The sequence below is a fragment of the Mirounga angustirostris genome, unplaced genomic scaffold (assembly GCF_029215605.1).
Source record: "Mirounga angustirostris isolate CCGP_5_RB_7025 unplaced genomic scaffold, mMirAng1.0.hap1 SCAF_1, whole genome shotgun sequence".
In the NCBI taxonomy this organism is placed as follows: domain Eukaryota; kingdom Metazoa; phylum Chordata; class Mammalia; order Carnivora; family Phocidae; genus Mirounga; species Mirounga angustirostris.
This window is the reverse complement of record NW_026991709.1, coordinates 196,072,318-196,089,013: the sequence shown is the minus strand read 5'-3', so window position 1 is coordinate 196,089,013 and position 16,696 is coordinate 196,072,318. Positions and strand designations below refer to the sequence as shown.

Here is a 16,696-nt window from a genome sequence, read left to right as displayed (position 1 = left end):
GCCCACAAAGCAAGAGCCCTGAGGCTGTGGCTGGCAGGCCCCAGATGTTGATGTGTTGCCCCGGACCTGGCCCCTGCATGGGCTTGTGCAGCAGCCCTATCTCCTTTAGTTTCTGACCTGGTCATTGGCAATGCTGGCAGACTGGCCTACCTGGAGGAAGGAAGAGAGCCAACCACCAGGAGATCTGATCGGGGGTCTCTGTGTCCACAGAGATTTTTTTTTTAATTTTCCCTGTTGCACATCCTTCCTCCTCCAGAACATTTTGTAAACTTGGGTTTTAGGAAATGACCCAGTTGGGCTTGAAAGCAATTGTTTATTCATCCATTCAACTTGAATTTATTGAATGTCTATGTGCCATGTACTGTGCTGGACACTGTGAAATGTTGGTATATGAGATACACATTTACAGCAAATGGTAGAGACAGGTAATAAATGTCAGACAAGGGGCACCTGGCTGGCTCAGTCAGTACAGCATGCAACTCTTGATCTCAGGCATGTGAGTTTGAGCCCCATATTGGGTGTAGAGATAACTTAAAAATAAAATCTTTAAAAAAAAACGTCAGACAAAAATGGGATACGTGCTAGAAAAGAATGGTGAGGAAGGTCAGGGGACCAACTTGGATAGAGTGGTCAGGGACAGCCTCTTGGAGGAGGTAATCTCTCAGGTGGAATCCTGAAAGAGCCCTTGGAGAAGGGGGTAAGAAGAGCGGAGTGCGAGCATGGGTTTGACCTAAAGATGGTGGAAAGTCAGGTTCCTTTCCAGCCAGGAAAGGAACATGTGATCTGAGCCTCTTAGCCACACGTGTACAAGACAGGTGCTCTCATCCTGCGCAGGGTGGGACCAGATCCCAGATCCCTGGGGCCAGTGGAGGTGCTTAAGAGGCTGTCAGGATTTCTACAAGAATTGTGGTTGCTTGGACTGGGGCAATGGCTGTAGAGGTGCAGAAAAGGTGGAAATTTATAATCTGTTTTGGAGGCAGAACTGATGGACTCTTGCACAGATTGGATTGGATTGGATTGGATGTTGTGGAGGGGCTGGGGGGGCAACCAGCTCTGTCGACTGTGTAGTGGGATGCTGTCTGAGAAACAGACAGTAGAAGAAAGCAGGAATTTGAATTTGGTGGATTCGAAGGAACCTGATGGCTCTCCAGAGCAGCCTGGGGGAAGGGATGAGGCCTCGGTGATAGAAATGGGAGCTCAGACAGGTGTTGGTTAAGGAGGTGAAAAGAGTCTGGTGTCAGGGCTGGGGAATGAATAACTGGGTCACCAGCTGTGGCCTTGGTGGTCAAGGACAGGAAGAGAAGAAACAGGACAGTTGTTGCTGTGGTAGGGCAGGGGCACGGGGAGAATAGAGGTGGAGTTCCTTTGTGAGCTGGACAGTGGCAGCCAGAAGGGTACTGAAGAGGAGGTGCTTGCCTGGGGGTGAGTTGGGCGGAGGCTGAGGGCGGGGTGAGGCAGGAGCTGGGGTAGTTGGCTGGCGGTAAGGGTAGGAAGGCAGACATTGGTGCCTGAGGCCCGCTCAGCGTGCGTCCTGAGGGGGCCTCAACTGTTTCACCCAAGAAAGGCTGCTGGGCAGTGTCTCCAGTCCTGTTGGTGCCATCTTCAACCTCAGGATTAGAGGGGCACCCCTGGGAAGAGACTTTCTGGGTTCCAGACCTCAGAACAGGACATGTGGCATGTGGTGTGGTGGCGAGCAGCTCAGCCACCAAAGCCTTTTCCTGGCTTCAGGGGTTTATTTTTAGACACCTTTGTCCAAATTTCCCGGCCCCTGACAGCTTCACAAGTTGCCTGGTTTTGACGTCACTTCTTTGATGAAAGCCCTTCCTCCTTCCTCCTCCTCCTGTGGGAGCCTGTCAGCTGTGCTCTGGGCTTGATTCTACTGGGGTGGGGGCTGGAGCAGGGGGCTACCATTCTCTTTCCTGCCTTCAATAAGGAAGCCAGGGGTACAAGAGAGAGCAAGGGGCTTTCCAGGGATGTCTGTGAGGCACGCTGCTGTGGGCTCGGCCACCAGCTGGGAGAGTGAGGGAGATGCCAGGCTGCCCACGGTAGAGGCATGGCCCAAGGTGCTCTGAAGTCACCTCTGCCCCTGTGTTTAGCCTGATCTTATGTTCTGGGGAGCATACCATGTGAAACGAGGAAGGGGCTGAGCCTGCAGTGGACAGGGGGGTGTCCCTGTGCCTCTCTCAGCCTGGAAAACAGAGAGAAGAGAACATAAAGTGCTCTCCCACACCTGCCCGCTTCCCCACTGCCCTGGGACCAGAGAAAAGAGGCTGCTAATGAGCCTGTGGGCTCTTCTGACTCTCCCAGCTCTGACAGCTGGCTGCCTCTGTGTGTGTGTGTGTATGTGTGTGTATTCGTGTGCGCGCCCTTCTCTCTGGATCTGAGGCTGGGTCTGCTGTGGAGGTGTTTCAGATGGAATGACGGCAACCATCGGCTTTCTGATTCAGGAGGGGTGAGGGGTAAGGGAGACCAGTAGCCCTGCTGCCAGAAGGATGGGAGGGAGGGCTTGGTAGGCTGGGGCAGGGGTGAATAGTCTCAGAGCTTTGGGTGAGGGAGGTGGAGAGTAGCTGCTGTCCTGGCAGCTGCAAATGTGCCTGAGACTGGGGCAGGATTGACCTCATGGGACAGAAAGGTCCTGGGGGTCACTGTAAGGAACCCAAAGAGAAGCATTTGTCACGTTTCTGTGGGGATTCTAGAATGATGTATAGATCCCAGCTTTGTGATCTGGCCAGCCTTATCCAGCTTGGCAGCCTGGCAACCTGAGCCATAAGGGCTAGAACTCTGCCTTTCTTCACATAAACCACCCGGGGGCTCCAGGCAGAGCAATCTGGGACAGCTTCTGTGTGAGGGGTGCCTGGGTACCATGTGGCTGTCATTTTCTGTGGAAGATGCCCCAGCTTTGTCAGGCTGCTCCACCAGAGTCCAAGGAGGTAGAGTCCTTGGACAGGAGGAGATCACCCCCCTGAGCCCCAGGAAGGAGAGGTCTTCTGGAAGCCGCATTAGGGAACTGAGCTTCCTTCAGATTGTAGGGCCACAAAGGAGATGGGGCCCAGGCAGGTGTCAGCCCAGAGCAATAGGCAAGGGCCCCAGAATTCACTGCAGGATAGAACAGTCTTAATGAGTGTCCAGGGAAGGCTTGGGGCACCTAGAGCAGACTGGGACCGAGTGAGAGGTCTGGGAATCCCTTGTGTGTGAGAGGCCCCTGAGCTCAATTCCTGGCTCACAGCTATCTATAGCACTTGGTGGGGAGGTCATTGAGAGTGTTAGACTGCCCAGCCAAGCCCCCCTGTACCTGACTTCCTCTCAACAGGATCCCTAATCTTCACAAACCCTTTACCCCAGGGTCTCTGCTTTCCAGGAGTTTTCAGGGGAGGGTCCTTGTGATGGTTGGATATCTTCTCCTGAATTTAGGGAGACACAGGGCATTGTCCATGTGGAAGCTGGTTGGCTGGGAAGTGTAGGCAGGCCTTGGGGGTCAGATATTGGCTCTTCCTCCATAGAATTGTGGAGAAGCTGGGGGAAATGGGGGCAGGGTGGATATAGTGAGCTGCTTGGTTGGGGCGGGGAGTTGTATAGACAGCTGGGTTGATGGAGTTGTCTTACTAGGGGGTTTAAAGTGAGCAAGAACCCCAGATCATAGTTCTCAGACCTCTCTGGGGCAGGAGCCTAAGGCTATGCTGAGGTGCCCCCGTGGCTTGGCTGCCAGGGGTGAGGGGTTGCACTTGGACCCTTACTTTGCTTCAACTGGACTAGCTCTGCCTCTGGGTTTTAGTAAACCAGATGACCTTGTGAGCTTTTGTTTGGAGGAGGACATCTGAGATTTATAGTGGTTTGAGACCTCTGTCCTCAGAGAAGTACACAGCTGGGCAGATGCCCCCTCCAGCCCTGGCCAACTGCATGTCTGTTGCAGATCTTGAGGACACTGTGTGTGGCAGCTGCAGTGTGAGTGGAGCTGGGAGGCACCAGGGCTCATCCCATGTGCAGGCAAGGGGCAGGGCCTGGGGGAGCATGACTAACTGGGAGTTGGACCTGAGGGGAGCCCTGCAGTTCTCCCTGGGGTGGTGGTGACTGAACTCTCGAGTGGTAGATATCAGATGGTGTTGTCATAGGGCAGCCAGCTGGGGACTAAGGAGCAGGGGCCTCAACAAGTTCCTCCAGGAGTGAATCAGCCTCTTGAGCTGTGGGAGTCTGTTGCTTCCTCCCAGCAGCATGGTCAGAGCCTGGGGTCTTGTCCAGTGGCTCAGAATCTTCTGTATGTGTTTCCCCTTAACCTGCCTGGGTAACTTTGAGGGAGCCAGTGGGAGAGGGGATTTGAGCTCACTCTGGGTCTAGAACACCAGTGGGGAGCAACATGGCCCTGACAGTGGGATTCCAGGTGAGGATGCTCTGGTGGGATGTGAAATCTGGGGTCATCTCTCCGTGCCCATCACCTTTGCTGAGTAAACATGGGAGGGTTTGGAACTTTATTATTCGTAAGGAAGGCCCCCTGGCAGTACCTCAGCTCAGTTGTTTACTCAGCAGTTATTTACTGAGCCCTCTTTTATGCAGCATTGTTCAGGGGATGGGGGAAGCAGTTAGAAGGCAATCATAGGGTCTTAATCAAAGCCCACATTCCCATCATTTTATAAATCAGGAGACGGAGGCCTGGGGAGGGGAGGTTACCCAAGGTCAGTGGATGAAGCTGTGGCTGAGTCCAGACTGGGTGCCCTGGGCTGAGGATCATTCTGATGACTATATGCTTTTTGCCACTTTGCACCATCCATGAGTGGGGCTGGGCCCAAGAGGTTCAGGACCTGTCATGAATTTGGGATACACTTGGGATGGTCCCCACGGTGGGCCTGGGATGGCAGCACGGTGGGCCAGCATCTAATTGACCCTCTGTCTATAGGCCTGATGGGCAGAGTCAGGGCTGAAGCTGCTGGTCTGGGATTCAGCTTGGGGAGCCAGAAGCAAAGGGCAGGAAGAGCCTGGCTGTCCATTTGCTCAGCAGGTGCCCATTAAGGGAGACATTGGCAGTTGCTCTGGGCACAGAGAGCAGCTGCTGCAGGTTCCTTACTGGGGCTCCAGGGCCAGCTCACTTGCCAGTGCTGCCACCTGCCAATTGGCCCTGTCCCAGCTCAGAGAGGAGAGCACTCTCAGCAGCGCCGGGACCTGGGGCTGAGTGACAGGCCTCCAGAATGCTTTCCTCACCCATTTCCCCCAGCCACAGGGTCTAGCCATGCCCAGGCAGAGTGGGGTGGGGGTTGGGTGATGGATTCACCAGGGAAGGCAAAGCAACCTTTGGAAGGTGGTGGCATTTGGGCTCAGCCTTGAAGAAAGGATAGCATTCTCCAGGTGAAAAGGCAGGTCAGGCAGAGTCACTGATTTGGGCGTGGTTTTTATGTACATTGTGGCTGGATGCAGGGGAGGAGCAAGAGTTCGGACCCAGGAGATGAAGCCGGGTCCTGCTAGCTCTAGGGAGCCAGCAATCAGCAGATGAATGATTGCTTCAGGCTGGGCTTTGGAATAGGACTTTAGCACAGGGAGATGGGGAGGGAGAGCTGGAGGCCATGTAGCTGAGCTCTGAATGACTTTCTACTCCCAGATACCCTCAAGCCAAGAGAAGGCCCCCACCTTACCAGGGCTTGGCTTCCCTTACTCCCCTTAGGGAGCTGCCCCTGGATGCTGAGGTGTGGGGATACCCAAAGGAGGCCAGGTCTCTCCCCACTGCCAGCCTAGGCCCTGGAACGTGTTCCTCAGTCTCTCTGGCTTTACCTCTCCCCACTCTTCTACCTCAGGACTGGAAGCACAAAGCCAGCCTTTGCTGGGGCGGGCGTGGGAGCCACCACTCTGGAAATACCAGCTCACATGTGGTAGCTTGGCAGCCCTGCAGGACCCTGGGGGCTGAGGCTTGTCTGGATGGTACTGTGGGGTTGGACCGTCACCAATCCAGAGGGAGCCTTCTTCCCCAGGCAGATGGGAATTACCAAGGAAGAATTCTGTTGCTCTTCTCTGGAAAGCTTGGGATTCCAGGAACGAGAGAAGGGGAGGGATTTTGAGGAGGGGGCTTTCCCTCCAGAGCAGAAAAACTCTGCCCTTTAGTGGAACTCTCAGATAAGGAGAAGTTAGCTGTCTGGTTATACAGACCGAAAACTTAAGGCTCCGGGCGAAGGGCTTTCCTGGGCAGGGGGCTGCCTAGGCGGACGGCAGAACTCAGAGGTACCAGTTGGAGATGAGAAATTCAGGGCCACTGCCTCCTCACCTACCTCCTCTCCTTCCCCCTCTCCTCTTCCTCCTTACTTGCCCACCTGTCCTTCCCCTCTGACACTTCCTGATGCCTCTGGCTCCCAGGTGCTAGGCTTCATGGTTCCATCTGTACCGAGCAGCCTTCCTGCTGCTGGATAATCAATCAGTAGCATTTTCATCAGCCTGTGAATGGGACGGGGCTCAAGGTCCTTGACTGCGCAGATGCTGCAGAGAATAGCTGGATGTTGGAGAGAGGTGGGCTGTGGAGCCTACCATGGTAGCAGCAGCATCTGGGAGTCTGTGGCTCCCCTCCCAGATTTGGAAGGGAGAGTGGGGGATCCCAGGGCTGAGCCCCCAAGTCTCCCATAGGGCACTCACCCTCAGATTCCCCACCCCCTGGTCCTGCTCCACAAGGGCCCAAGAAGGCCAGAGTGGGACTGAGCCAGGGTTGGGCCCAAGCGAGGGGAAAGGCTGGGCTTGGCTGCAAGGTCAGCGGCTTCCTGGTCCAGATAGGTGCCAGGGTGCTTACGGGCCTGGGTCCCCTGTGCCTGCTTAGAGGGAATCACCCTCCCTTGCTCCTCAGTGCCCCAACCCACCCTGGTCTGATGGCTGCTGAGGCCCCTTCTCAAGCTGCCCAGGAAGCCAGGGCCTGGGTGCACAGGAATATGAGCAGAGGTGTAAATTGCATGGCAAGCTGTCAGCTCTGAGGTGAAAATGAAAAGTCTTGAAGCAGTGGTGCCAGCAGGCACAGCAGGCTGGGGTGCCAGGCACGGCGCCCTGCTTCCCCACCCCTCTCTCCCTCACACCTTCCCCTTTTTGCAGTCTTCCCCAGCCTCCTGCCCAGGCCTGGCTCCTCTGCCATCCCCTCCCCTGCCGTATGAGGGGCTTCCACATAGACCCGACCCCAAGAGAGCCTTCATCTGTTGCTTCGGTTATATTTCCTAACTGGCTTACTGGTGCACAGAAAACTGGGCTCTGCTTTTTTTGTTAAGTTTGCGACTTAACATCCGTGGTAATTTCTCCAACTGATTCCTTTTAGGTTTTTCAAGTATATAATTATCTTTCAGTGATGGTGTTTTTATTCACCTTTTCCAGTTTCCTCACTTCTTTTAGGATCATCTGATCCAATCTCTTTATTTTATAGTTGGGGATATTGAAACCCAAGGAGAAGCTACCTATTTGTCAACGGCGAGGCTCTGGGCTCCTGCCCGAGCTCTCTCTGCCACTTCTGTGCCCTCACTTCCCTCCGAGGCAGCTCCATCTCTCTTCTTGTTTCCTTTGCCCCTCATTTTCATAGCTTTGGCCCCTACTGCTACCAGGGGGAGGGTGCTCATCAGCCCTCGCAGGCTCTCCCTGCTGGCATGGCAAGGCCCTCAGAGCTGTCTCCTGCTGTCACCTCCTGCCCCACAGACAGGTTTAGGTTCTGGGCCAGAGGCTGTTGGGAGGCCCAGTGGGGATGAGAGGCAGCCAGGGAGAGGGAAGTTGACGGAAGTTCCTGGGCAGAATAATAACAATGTGCCACATTTTAGCTGCAGCAGTGCCTGCTGCGCCCTCCCCCATCACTTTGCACGTGCGACGCAGAGCAGTCGCCTAAAGGGCCTCCAGGGTCTGAGCCCCACTTGCAGGGAGTGCTGTGTGCAGGCGGGTGCACGTTGGTGTCTGTAATTAAAAATGAGCACGCCTCACTTCACCCAGTGAGGAGACGCCACCACCTGGGGTGGGATGCAACAGCTGTTTGCTGGCTGTGTGGCTGCCCAGCTGTCCAGCCTGGCGTGGAGGGATGGGCAGGCCTGGGCAGCCCCGGGTGAACAGGGAAGCCAGGGCCTCTCACGTCAGTAAGGGAGGAGGTTACGGGGCCGTGATTGGGTAGAGACAACAGAGCAGAACTCATCTTTTTCTGGGGCTCAAGTGGAGGTGGGGGATGTGCGACCCAACCCTTGGCCTACACCCACTGCCTCATCCTTTTGGGGATTTGAGGCCACCTAGCACTGAGCAAACCCAGCCTCTGGGCAGCCTGGGAGTAGGATCCACCCTCAGTCTCCACCTGGACCTGACCTTTTCTGCCCCACAACCCCTCCCCACCCCTAGCCAAAGCCAGGGTATGGGTTGGTTGGTGCCCAGATGGGAGTAGTTCAGGTTTTCTCTCTCCCCCCTCCTCCCTTCCCCTGATGCAGTATGAACTCCCTGGGGAAGCACTGTGGGTGCTGTGGAGAAACCTTGGCCATCGAAGCCTCTGCAGGAGTCCTGAGCTGTGTGGGCCAAATTTGTGCCCCTCACCCAGGAATGAGCTCAGCCTGAGGTGAGAAGAGAATCTGTGGTGTGTTCCCAAGGTAGCTGAGGCAGTGGCCCCATGGTGGCCTGTGTATACCGCTCCTTCCCTGGTGTGCCAGCACTCCCAATGGGGCGGGGGGAGCCCATGTCAGCACAGTAGGGGTATTGGGGAAGTGCTGCTGAGGTCCCCTGGAAATCCCTGCATTGTGGGTGGTGTTCCAAGTCCCCCTCTTGTTTCTGCTATGGAAAGCAAGCCTTGGAGATGTGTTTGAGGGACTAGAACTCCTGAATCCAGTTTCTAGCAGTTCCTGGTGGCACCTTAGCTTGATGACTTCTTCCTATTAGGTGGGGAGGATTGTGGATGTCTGCATTTCTCCTTTCTTGGAGAGAGACCTTGTGGGCCCCTTGATTCTGGGTGGGAGTGAGTTGCTCTGGGTTGTGGCTTCATCAGATGGCCAGTAGCTTCAGTGGCCAGAGTAGGCTCCCCTGTGCTGATGATGCTTCCTGGAGCCTCTGGCTGTCTGGGCTCTGGGAGGGGGTGTGCCCAGGGCTGGAAGGATGCCAGGCCCATTCAGGCCCCTTTTCCCAGCAGTACCAGCCCAGTGTGGCATTGACTTGGTGTCCTTGGCCCTTGGCAGTCTGTTCTGCCCAGGGCTCCCTGGGGCTAGCTGAGGGAGAAGCAGCTGGTGTTGCCTTCCTCCAATGATTTTCCAATATTTATCAGCTCACTGACATGCAGCCCAGGCCACAGCTCCTGCTGTGTGGTGAGGACCTGAGAGCTGGCCCATGGTTACCCTCTCTTCCGTCAGAGTCTGTACCTGGCTGGGAGGGAAAGGTCTTGTCCTCTGCCTGATCATTTAGGGACAGGGTTTATGGCTAGTCCTGTCCCTCCTCCCCTGCCCCAGTCCCTATTGGGCACATTATTGCTCTGGGGGCAGAACAGGGAAGGGGTCTTGAGGGGCCCCGGGGACAACTATAAACCCCTCTCTTGCCTATCAGCTTGAGTTGGAAGTTTGCGCCTTTGCCGCCTTCCTGCTCCTCTCCTTTGCCCCTGAGTCTGAATTTTGACAGGATCTGGCATGTGCTAAAATGATTTGAGGCTAAGCCGTCAATGAGATTTTTAATTAGCTCCATGCCTCCCTCCACTGGGGAGAGCCAGGGGCCCGCAGGTGGTAGGGGTAGGACCAGGCTGGGCTTGGGTGGGAGGCTGCCCCTCCAGGGGCCTGGGGGCAGGCTTGGGCAGCTGGCACTCCCTGTGTGGGATGCTGCAAGGAGGGAGAGCTAGGCAGGGAAGGAAGGGCTGTGTAGCCAGGCCAGTTTTCTCTCTCTCCTCTGTCTCCCCTGTTTCTCTGTTCTCCCCGTTGGCTTTGAGATGAAGGCGACGGCAAGGATGGAGGATGCAGTTTCCATGGCAACGGGGCTGTCCACAGCCAGGCAACTTCAGAGCCGGGCTCTCCGGAGGAGGCAGATGCGCAGAGCAGCCGCAGAGCTGCCTCCCGCCTGCCAATGAGGGGGCTGGCAGAGCAGGTGGTAAGGGTGGCTGCCTGGTACTGCCCACCCTGATGCCCAGCCTAGAGCAGAGAGTGAAAAAAGGACTACTCCCTCTTATCATCCCTGTTACTTCCAGAAGGGAAGCTTCAGGCAGGTGGCTTGAGTGTTGACAAGGGTTGGGGTAGGGTTCCACTGTCCCTGGAATTTCTTGGTGGTCATAGGTTCTGGTTCCTGGGAGCATCCCCCAAAGCCAAATGTCTGTAGCCCTTGAGAGATGGGCCACCAGGTTGATGACCACTTAACAGATTTCCTCTGGACCTTTTGAATGCCCAGAGAGAACATGGGCGTGTTGGTGAAAACCATGCCCTGATTAGGTTTGGGGGCCTTTTTCTTCCCTCTAACTACCAGGGAAGGACCTGGACCTTCTTCAGGGAGCCCCCTGACCCTGGGCTTGGTGACATGGCTCAGTTCACTGAGTGGGGCTCAGATTTGGCAGATGCTTGTTCCCAAGTGCTGGCCGTAGAGTAGCCCCAGAGCATGGCAGCTCCTGTTCCCTGACACCGTGTTCTTGTTCCTGAGGACCAGGGCTGGGTGAGTGTGTGGGCAGCTGGAGAAGCAGAGGCACCCGTCGGTGTGTGCGGAGATGGGAGGGGCTGGGCATGTGGACTCATGAGGTGGCACAAAGAACACCCAGGTTGGCAAAAAAAGTCCTGGACTCAAGCTATTAAAAATAATGACTTTCCTCCACTGACCCTGGGGTACCAGGGGTGGGGTGTCCTCTCTGTGTTTGAGCACATAAAGCCTTAGGGTGCAGGGCCTTGCTTGGGTTACCCATGCAGTCAGACTAGCTGAGCTGCAGCTAGACTTTGGCCAGGCCAGCTACCTCCCCTATGGGCTCCTAGACAAACCCTGTCCCCCAATGGCTGCTGAACACCCTGGCTCATAAAACTTCCAGGCTCACCTTTCTTCTTGTTTTTCCCTGGGTGGGGGGGGGGGTTCATTTTTTACTCCTCTTCACTGCTTTAATTGGAAGGGGTTCCTCAATCCTAATGTTGGCCAGGCAGGTGGACAAGTGGAGTCCTAGAGTGGCTTCTCCCTACCAGGCGATAAGTCTTTCATTACTGCTAAGTAGAAGGCTCATTTCAGAGCTCGTGGTGAGAGCCAGGCGGGTGCTATAAATAGTCGTGTTGTGAAGGTTGGCGGGTGAGCAGTGACAGGGCAGGGGCCTCACAGTCATCTTAGTGGGTAATTGTGCTCCATTGCAGGAAACGGGGGCAGGCTGGGGAGCAATATGCTCTTGACCCCTGTTCTGATTGTTCCTGCTTGCCTTGGTGCAGCTCTGGCATGCGTCTGTGCACCATTTCACACACATTGGGGGAGGGGAGCTTTGGGCTCTGGGTCCAGGCAGAGGGGAGTGCCTGTCTCAGAACTTGGGGCCCTATAAACTGGTACTTCGGCCCACTGGGGAGTCGGGATAATGTCCAGTGCTAGCTCTACTTGTCCTGCCTACTCCTCTAGCCTAGGGTCTGCCTCTTCCCCCTTGGCTGAAACTGGGCAGGTGCTAAAAGAGGTTGGAACCAACCACATCTGATAGTCCTGGAGGTTGGCATAGACCTGAACTAGGAGGGAATGGGAGTGGAAGAGGGGTTTTGCTGGCCTGGAACCCCTGTCTAGGGTTTGTCAGTAACATGTCTGCAAGGGCAGGGGCTGGAGGCCTGAGGGTCAGGGGCCCTGGCCTTTCCTGAGATCTTGGGGTCAGTCAACATTGTCCAGGGTGGGAGGAAGTCACAGCCAGGGGATCCTGAGATGGGAAGTCTAGCAGGTCAGAATTTGGCTTGGCTTGGCTTGGCTTGGCTTGGGTGCCTGGGGCCATAGTCCATGGGGTCCCTGTCCCTGGGGTAGTCGGGTGCTAAGCATCATGGCTCCTTGAGACTAGTGCTTTTTGGAACAGCCTTTTGGTTGCAGACGTATGGATAGGTTGGTTTACTGGTGCCAGGGGCAGTGCCAGTCCCCTGGATTCTTTTTTTTTTTTTTAAGATTTTATTTATTTATTTATTTATTTGAGAGAGAGAGAGAGACAGAGAGAAACAGCATGAGAGGGGAGAGGGTCAGAGGGAGAAGCACGCTCCCCGCCGAGCCAGGAGCCCGAGGTGGGACTCGATCCCAGGACTCCGGGATCATGACCTGAGCTGAAGGCAGTCACTCAACCCACTGAGCCACCCAGGCGCCCCCCCCCCCGATTCTTTTGTCACCTGTCCTAGGGTGTTGTCTGAAGGACTGCTGGGTCCTTAGATCACTGCCTCCTGGAGTATGGGGTCCTGCCCTTAGGGTGCTCTGTGTGTGTCTCCCTCAGCAAGGGTTTGGTACTTGGGGGAGATTGAGGCAAAAGGTGGAGCCAGTCCTCTGGGAGGGGGTGAGTAATAGATAATAGTTCCTAGGGCCTCTTAGGGACAAGTGGGTCAGAAGCCCTGTAGGGCTCATTCTACCTTCTGCCACTTTCTGACAAGGAGCGGAAGCTGTGTGCCCACCCTCGGCTGGAGATCTACCAGCAAGACCAGATCTATTTCATGTGCCCACTGGCACGGCAGGGAGACTTCTATGTGCCTGAGGTGAAGGAGACAGAGCGGAAAAGCCGGGGGCCTGCGGAGGCCAATGACACCCAGATGGATGGCACAGGTATGGAGGGTGGGGCCCTGTGTGGAGCCTATCCCTGGACATTGGGGGGCATGGTGGAGGAGGCTCCTCTCTGGCTGGGCTGGCACTGTGGGTATCCAGGCTAAGATTGGCAGAGGTGGAGGAAGGAGACCTGCCTACCCCAGGACCCACATGAGAATTGCGTTTCTAGATACGTGGATCCATGCAGATTGGGTTCACATATGTTAGCACTGGCAAGGATACAAAGACCCTGCCTGAATTCCCTCCAGATGCAACGGGGAGTACCCTTGGAAACAGATGCTCATGGGAGGGGGATGGGGCTGTTCAAGAAAGGCATCACTTGGGTGGGGCTCAACAGGAAATAAGATTGGCACTGGATCTGGAAGGTAAAGAGGAGAACAAGGTGTTCCCAGGACGGAGCCCTACCCAGAGACAGCTGCTTTCTCCCTGCTGAAGAACAACCAGAGAGCATGCAGGGGGGGCCAGGAGATCAGTGCCCTGCCCCTTCCACCCCAGCCAGCCTTCATCCTCCAGGTCCAGGCCAGCTGGTAATTTGCCTGCTCTTAACCCACCTCCCTGCCGTCACTTCTTGTGACCCTGGGCTCTCCCCAGGAGCAAGGGGGCCTGCTGGTAACATCCCAGGGGGCCCAGCCCTAGTCCCTGCTGCTGGAACCTTGTGTGACAGTGGCAGTCTATGACCTGTGGGAGTGGTCCACTCCCCCCAGTGGACAGCTGGGAGGAGAGTAGTTGTCCCTCCTTCTTTGGGAGACTTCCTCTGTCCAACCAATCTCCAATAGCCAAGGTCACCCTAGAGAGGCGTATGTTGTGGTGGGGGGTAGGGGTACTGAGAGGCAGTCTCTACTCCCTAGAGGCCGTGTCCAACACAGTTAACTTCATCTGCTGTTTAATTACCTCCATGGGGCACTGTTCCCACCCGCCTGGTAATGCCCGGCAGACATTCCTACTGTGAGCACAAGACATGGCACAAGGTCAGCAAGCCCAGGCAGTCTCCAGGGCAGGAAGGGAGAGTGTCTTGACCTTCCTTTGACCTCCCTCTGCGGCCTACACTCCAGTCCTTGGCCCACCCACCCAGCTTCTCTCCCAAACACCACCTGCCAGGGGTGTTGAAGGACTGCTTGGCACCCGCTACAGCTGGCTTCAGCGGCTGTCCCATGCCCCCAGCGCCTTGGCCTGTGTTCCCCACTAACCTGCCCGCCCACTCCCTGGGGGGCGGCGGGGGGTTAGGGGTCTGCCCACCTTTGACAGGGTCTGCCCTGACACCCAGGAAGGACTCTGAGTGTGCCTGCCAGGTGCATGCCATTTGCACGGCAGTGTGTGCTGGGCGCCTGGCTGCCCAGGGCTTGGCCTGCCCCTGATTGCCTCCCCACTGGGTCCCCCACTTGGGCTAAGAGGTGAAAGGGGGTGATTAGCTGCCTTATGCCTGTTATTACATTGATGTATTATTTAGCTCCAGAGAGGCAATGAATATTTGATCTTGCACTGGCTGTGGGCAGTGGAGGAGGGAGAGATTGGGGTGAAGGTGGCAGCTTCATTCTCTGCCCCAGCAGCCCTGGAGACTTAGGTGCTGCCCTTCCTTGCCTGGCCTTTTCTGCCCTGGGACACATGCCCAAGACTCTGGAACTTCCTCTGGTGCAGACCTTGGTGGGGCTGGAGGGATGCCATTTCCCTGCCTTGGACTTATTTGCCAGAAGTGTCCACATGTCCCCACAGGGGCTGGCCTCATATTAGCATACTGGGTGCCAGCCTGAAGGGGCATCCCTGGGCTCCATCCTCTGATTATTCCTAGCCTAGGAGCTGGGAGAGAAAGGAGTCAGCCTCCTGGCAAGCAGACAGGTTCCCATACCCAGGTCCCAAGAGAGCCATTGGGTGACCAAGAGAGGTGGGCTGGTGGAACATGATAGTTTAATGGGGCCTAGGAGCCCCATTTCATTTGTTCCTTTCAGGCCTGCAGCCCCTGGGGCACTGATTATCCCCATTTAAGGAATGAATAAGGGGCTGGAGTCCTGCCCCAGAGTCAGAAGGAACCACCTATAACTCAGGGTAAAGCTCAGGCTCACTCTTGGCTGCCTCTATTCTGGGAGCCATGACTGGGGCCCCAGCAAGAAGAGGACCCTGGGCCAGTAGGCTGGCACTTCCAGAGCCCACCTCACCTCTGCCAGTAGACCCAAGGGGCATCTTCTCGGGGCTGAGGGAACTGGAGGAGCAGATCCCAAATGCCCCCCACACTTATTTTAGTCCCCATCTGAGGTGCAGTGAAAGTTCCAGGCCAAGTCCACATGCCAAGCAGTCCCCAGCTGCTCCTGGCTTGGGGCTACGTCACCATGGAGACAGGATCTGGGCAAATTGGCCCATCCCTCACCTCTGATGTTTGACAGCTGCCCCTCTCCCTCTCACACAGAAGGGAGGCATATCAGCCTTCTCTCAATCTGGATTCCTACACAATGGGCCTGAGCTCTTTGTCCCTTCCTGTTCCCCCTCCCACCCCCCGCCAGCTGTTGTCACTGCCTCTGATCTGGGGGGGTGAATTGAGGGGTTGCTCCTGGACAGGGCAAATGAAGTGTCTACTTGCCTGGAGGACGTGTTAGGGTGGAAGGAACAGACTGGGAGGGATCTGGACCCTCAGCCCTGTCTCAGGGCTTTCCAGCTGCCAGCAGAGTGCTCTCATGGTCCCCTTCTGCTGCTTTGTGGCTCAGGAACCACCAGTAATGGTTGGGGATAATTAAGGGCTCCTCTGGGGTGACCCAGGCATAGGGGAAGAAAGCCCTTAAAATGCTTTATCCTAGTACCCTCCTTCCTTGCAACTGGTTTCTCCGGACTTCTCCATCCCACTTCTCCCTGCCCTAGCTGCCTCCTCAAATCAGGGCTCAACGGGGGCCAGAGGCTGAAGCCAGCTGCCTTCCTGGATATGGCTGTTCCTTGGGGAGCCCCACATGGGGGAGGGGACAAGAGAGTAGGCCTCCTGGTCCATTCTCCTGTCCTCATGCCTTATGGGCACTGTCTATAGCTGGCCTTGGACAAACCTCTCTCCAAGCCTGAAATGAGGTGTGGAGGAGGGGACATTACTTGAATCTCTTTGTTCTACCCTCAGCTCCTCACCTCAGGGCTGAGTGGTCCTTAATGGACTGTTGGGGAGTGGGGAGCAGCAGGCTTTGTGGGAGCGCAGGGAGTTGTGAGGCTAACCCAGGGGGAGGGAGAGGAGTGCACAGGCTGCCCTCCCTCCCTCTCTCTGTGCATGCAGCTCTGGTCAGGGCAGAGGGCAGCTAGAATGAGCCTCCTGAGCTAGGGCCCACTTTATTATTCACGAGCACACTGTGCATGCTGGTTCCTGAGCAAGTGGTAGGGTGTCTGTCCTCTCCCTGGAAGAGGGGATGGGGGTCCTAGTTAACGTGTGTTCCCTCTTCCTGGCCCAGGAGCTGATACGATGAGTGACACAAGTTCTGTGAGCCTGGAGGTGGGTCCTGGCAGCCGGGAGACTTCAGCTACCACACTGTCCCCTGGGGTGAGCAGCCGTGGCTGGGACGACGGTGACACCCGCAGTGAGCACAGCTATAGCGAGTCAGGCGCCAGTGGCTCTTCCTTTGAGGAGCTGGACCTGGAAGGCGAGGGACCCCTAGGGGAGCCAAGGCTGAGCCTTGAGGCTGAGCCCCTTGGGGCTTCCAAGTGGCCCCGGGAACCTAGTACTCCTGAGAAGGGTGAGGAGTAGCCCTAGGCCCGCACCCTCCTGGGGTGCATTTGCTAAGGAACTGAGAAGACTCTCCAGTCCTCTTCCTCCTTCACCTCTCAGGCCCAGGCTGGGGCCAGGGGTCTCGGGGGGACCTGATTTCCACTGCCCCGGGCCCTAGCTAAGCCTTCTTACTGGCCTCTCGGCTCCCGGGGCCAAAGGAGCCAGGGACTGTATTCTGCACCCAGACCCCGGGGCTACCGCCCCTCTGACATGTTTTTTCAGAGTCACATTGGAGCTTCCAGGACTCAGAATAAAGCAAAAGATTTTCTCGTTTCACCTGGATTTGGGCTGTGCATTTGTGTGTGTATT

General features: G+C 56.2%; 1 protein-coding gene across 6 annotated transcripts in view; it reads left to right on the top strand.

Annotated features, from left to right (window-relative positions):
- The window catches only part of TEX264 (testis expressed 264, ER-phagy receptor), a 30,154-nt gene extending 13,491 nt beyond the window's left edge, over positions 1-16,663 (top strand). For all 6 annotated transcript variants that reach the window (XM_064595571.1, XM_045862260.2, XM_054504715.2 and 3 more), the window contains exons 5-6: positions 12,495-12,663; positions 16,074-16,663. In XM_064595571.1, coding sequence (XP_064451641.1) covers positions 12,495-12,663; positions 16,074-16,366 — 462 coding nt within the window. In that variant the 3' untranslated portion in view covers positions 16,367-16,663. The remainder of the gene's footprint in view (positions 1-12,494; positions 12,664-16,073) is intronic.
- The last annotated feature ends 33 nt before the right edge of the window (positions 16,664-16,696 follow it).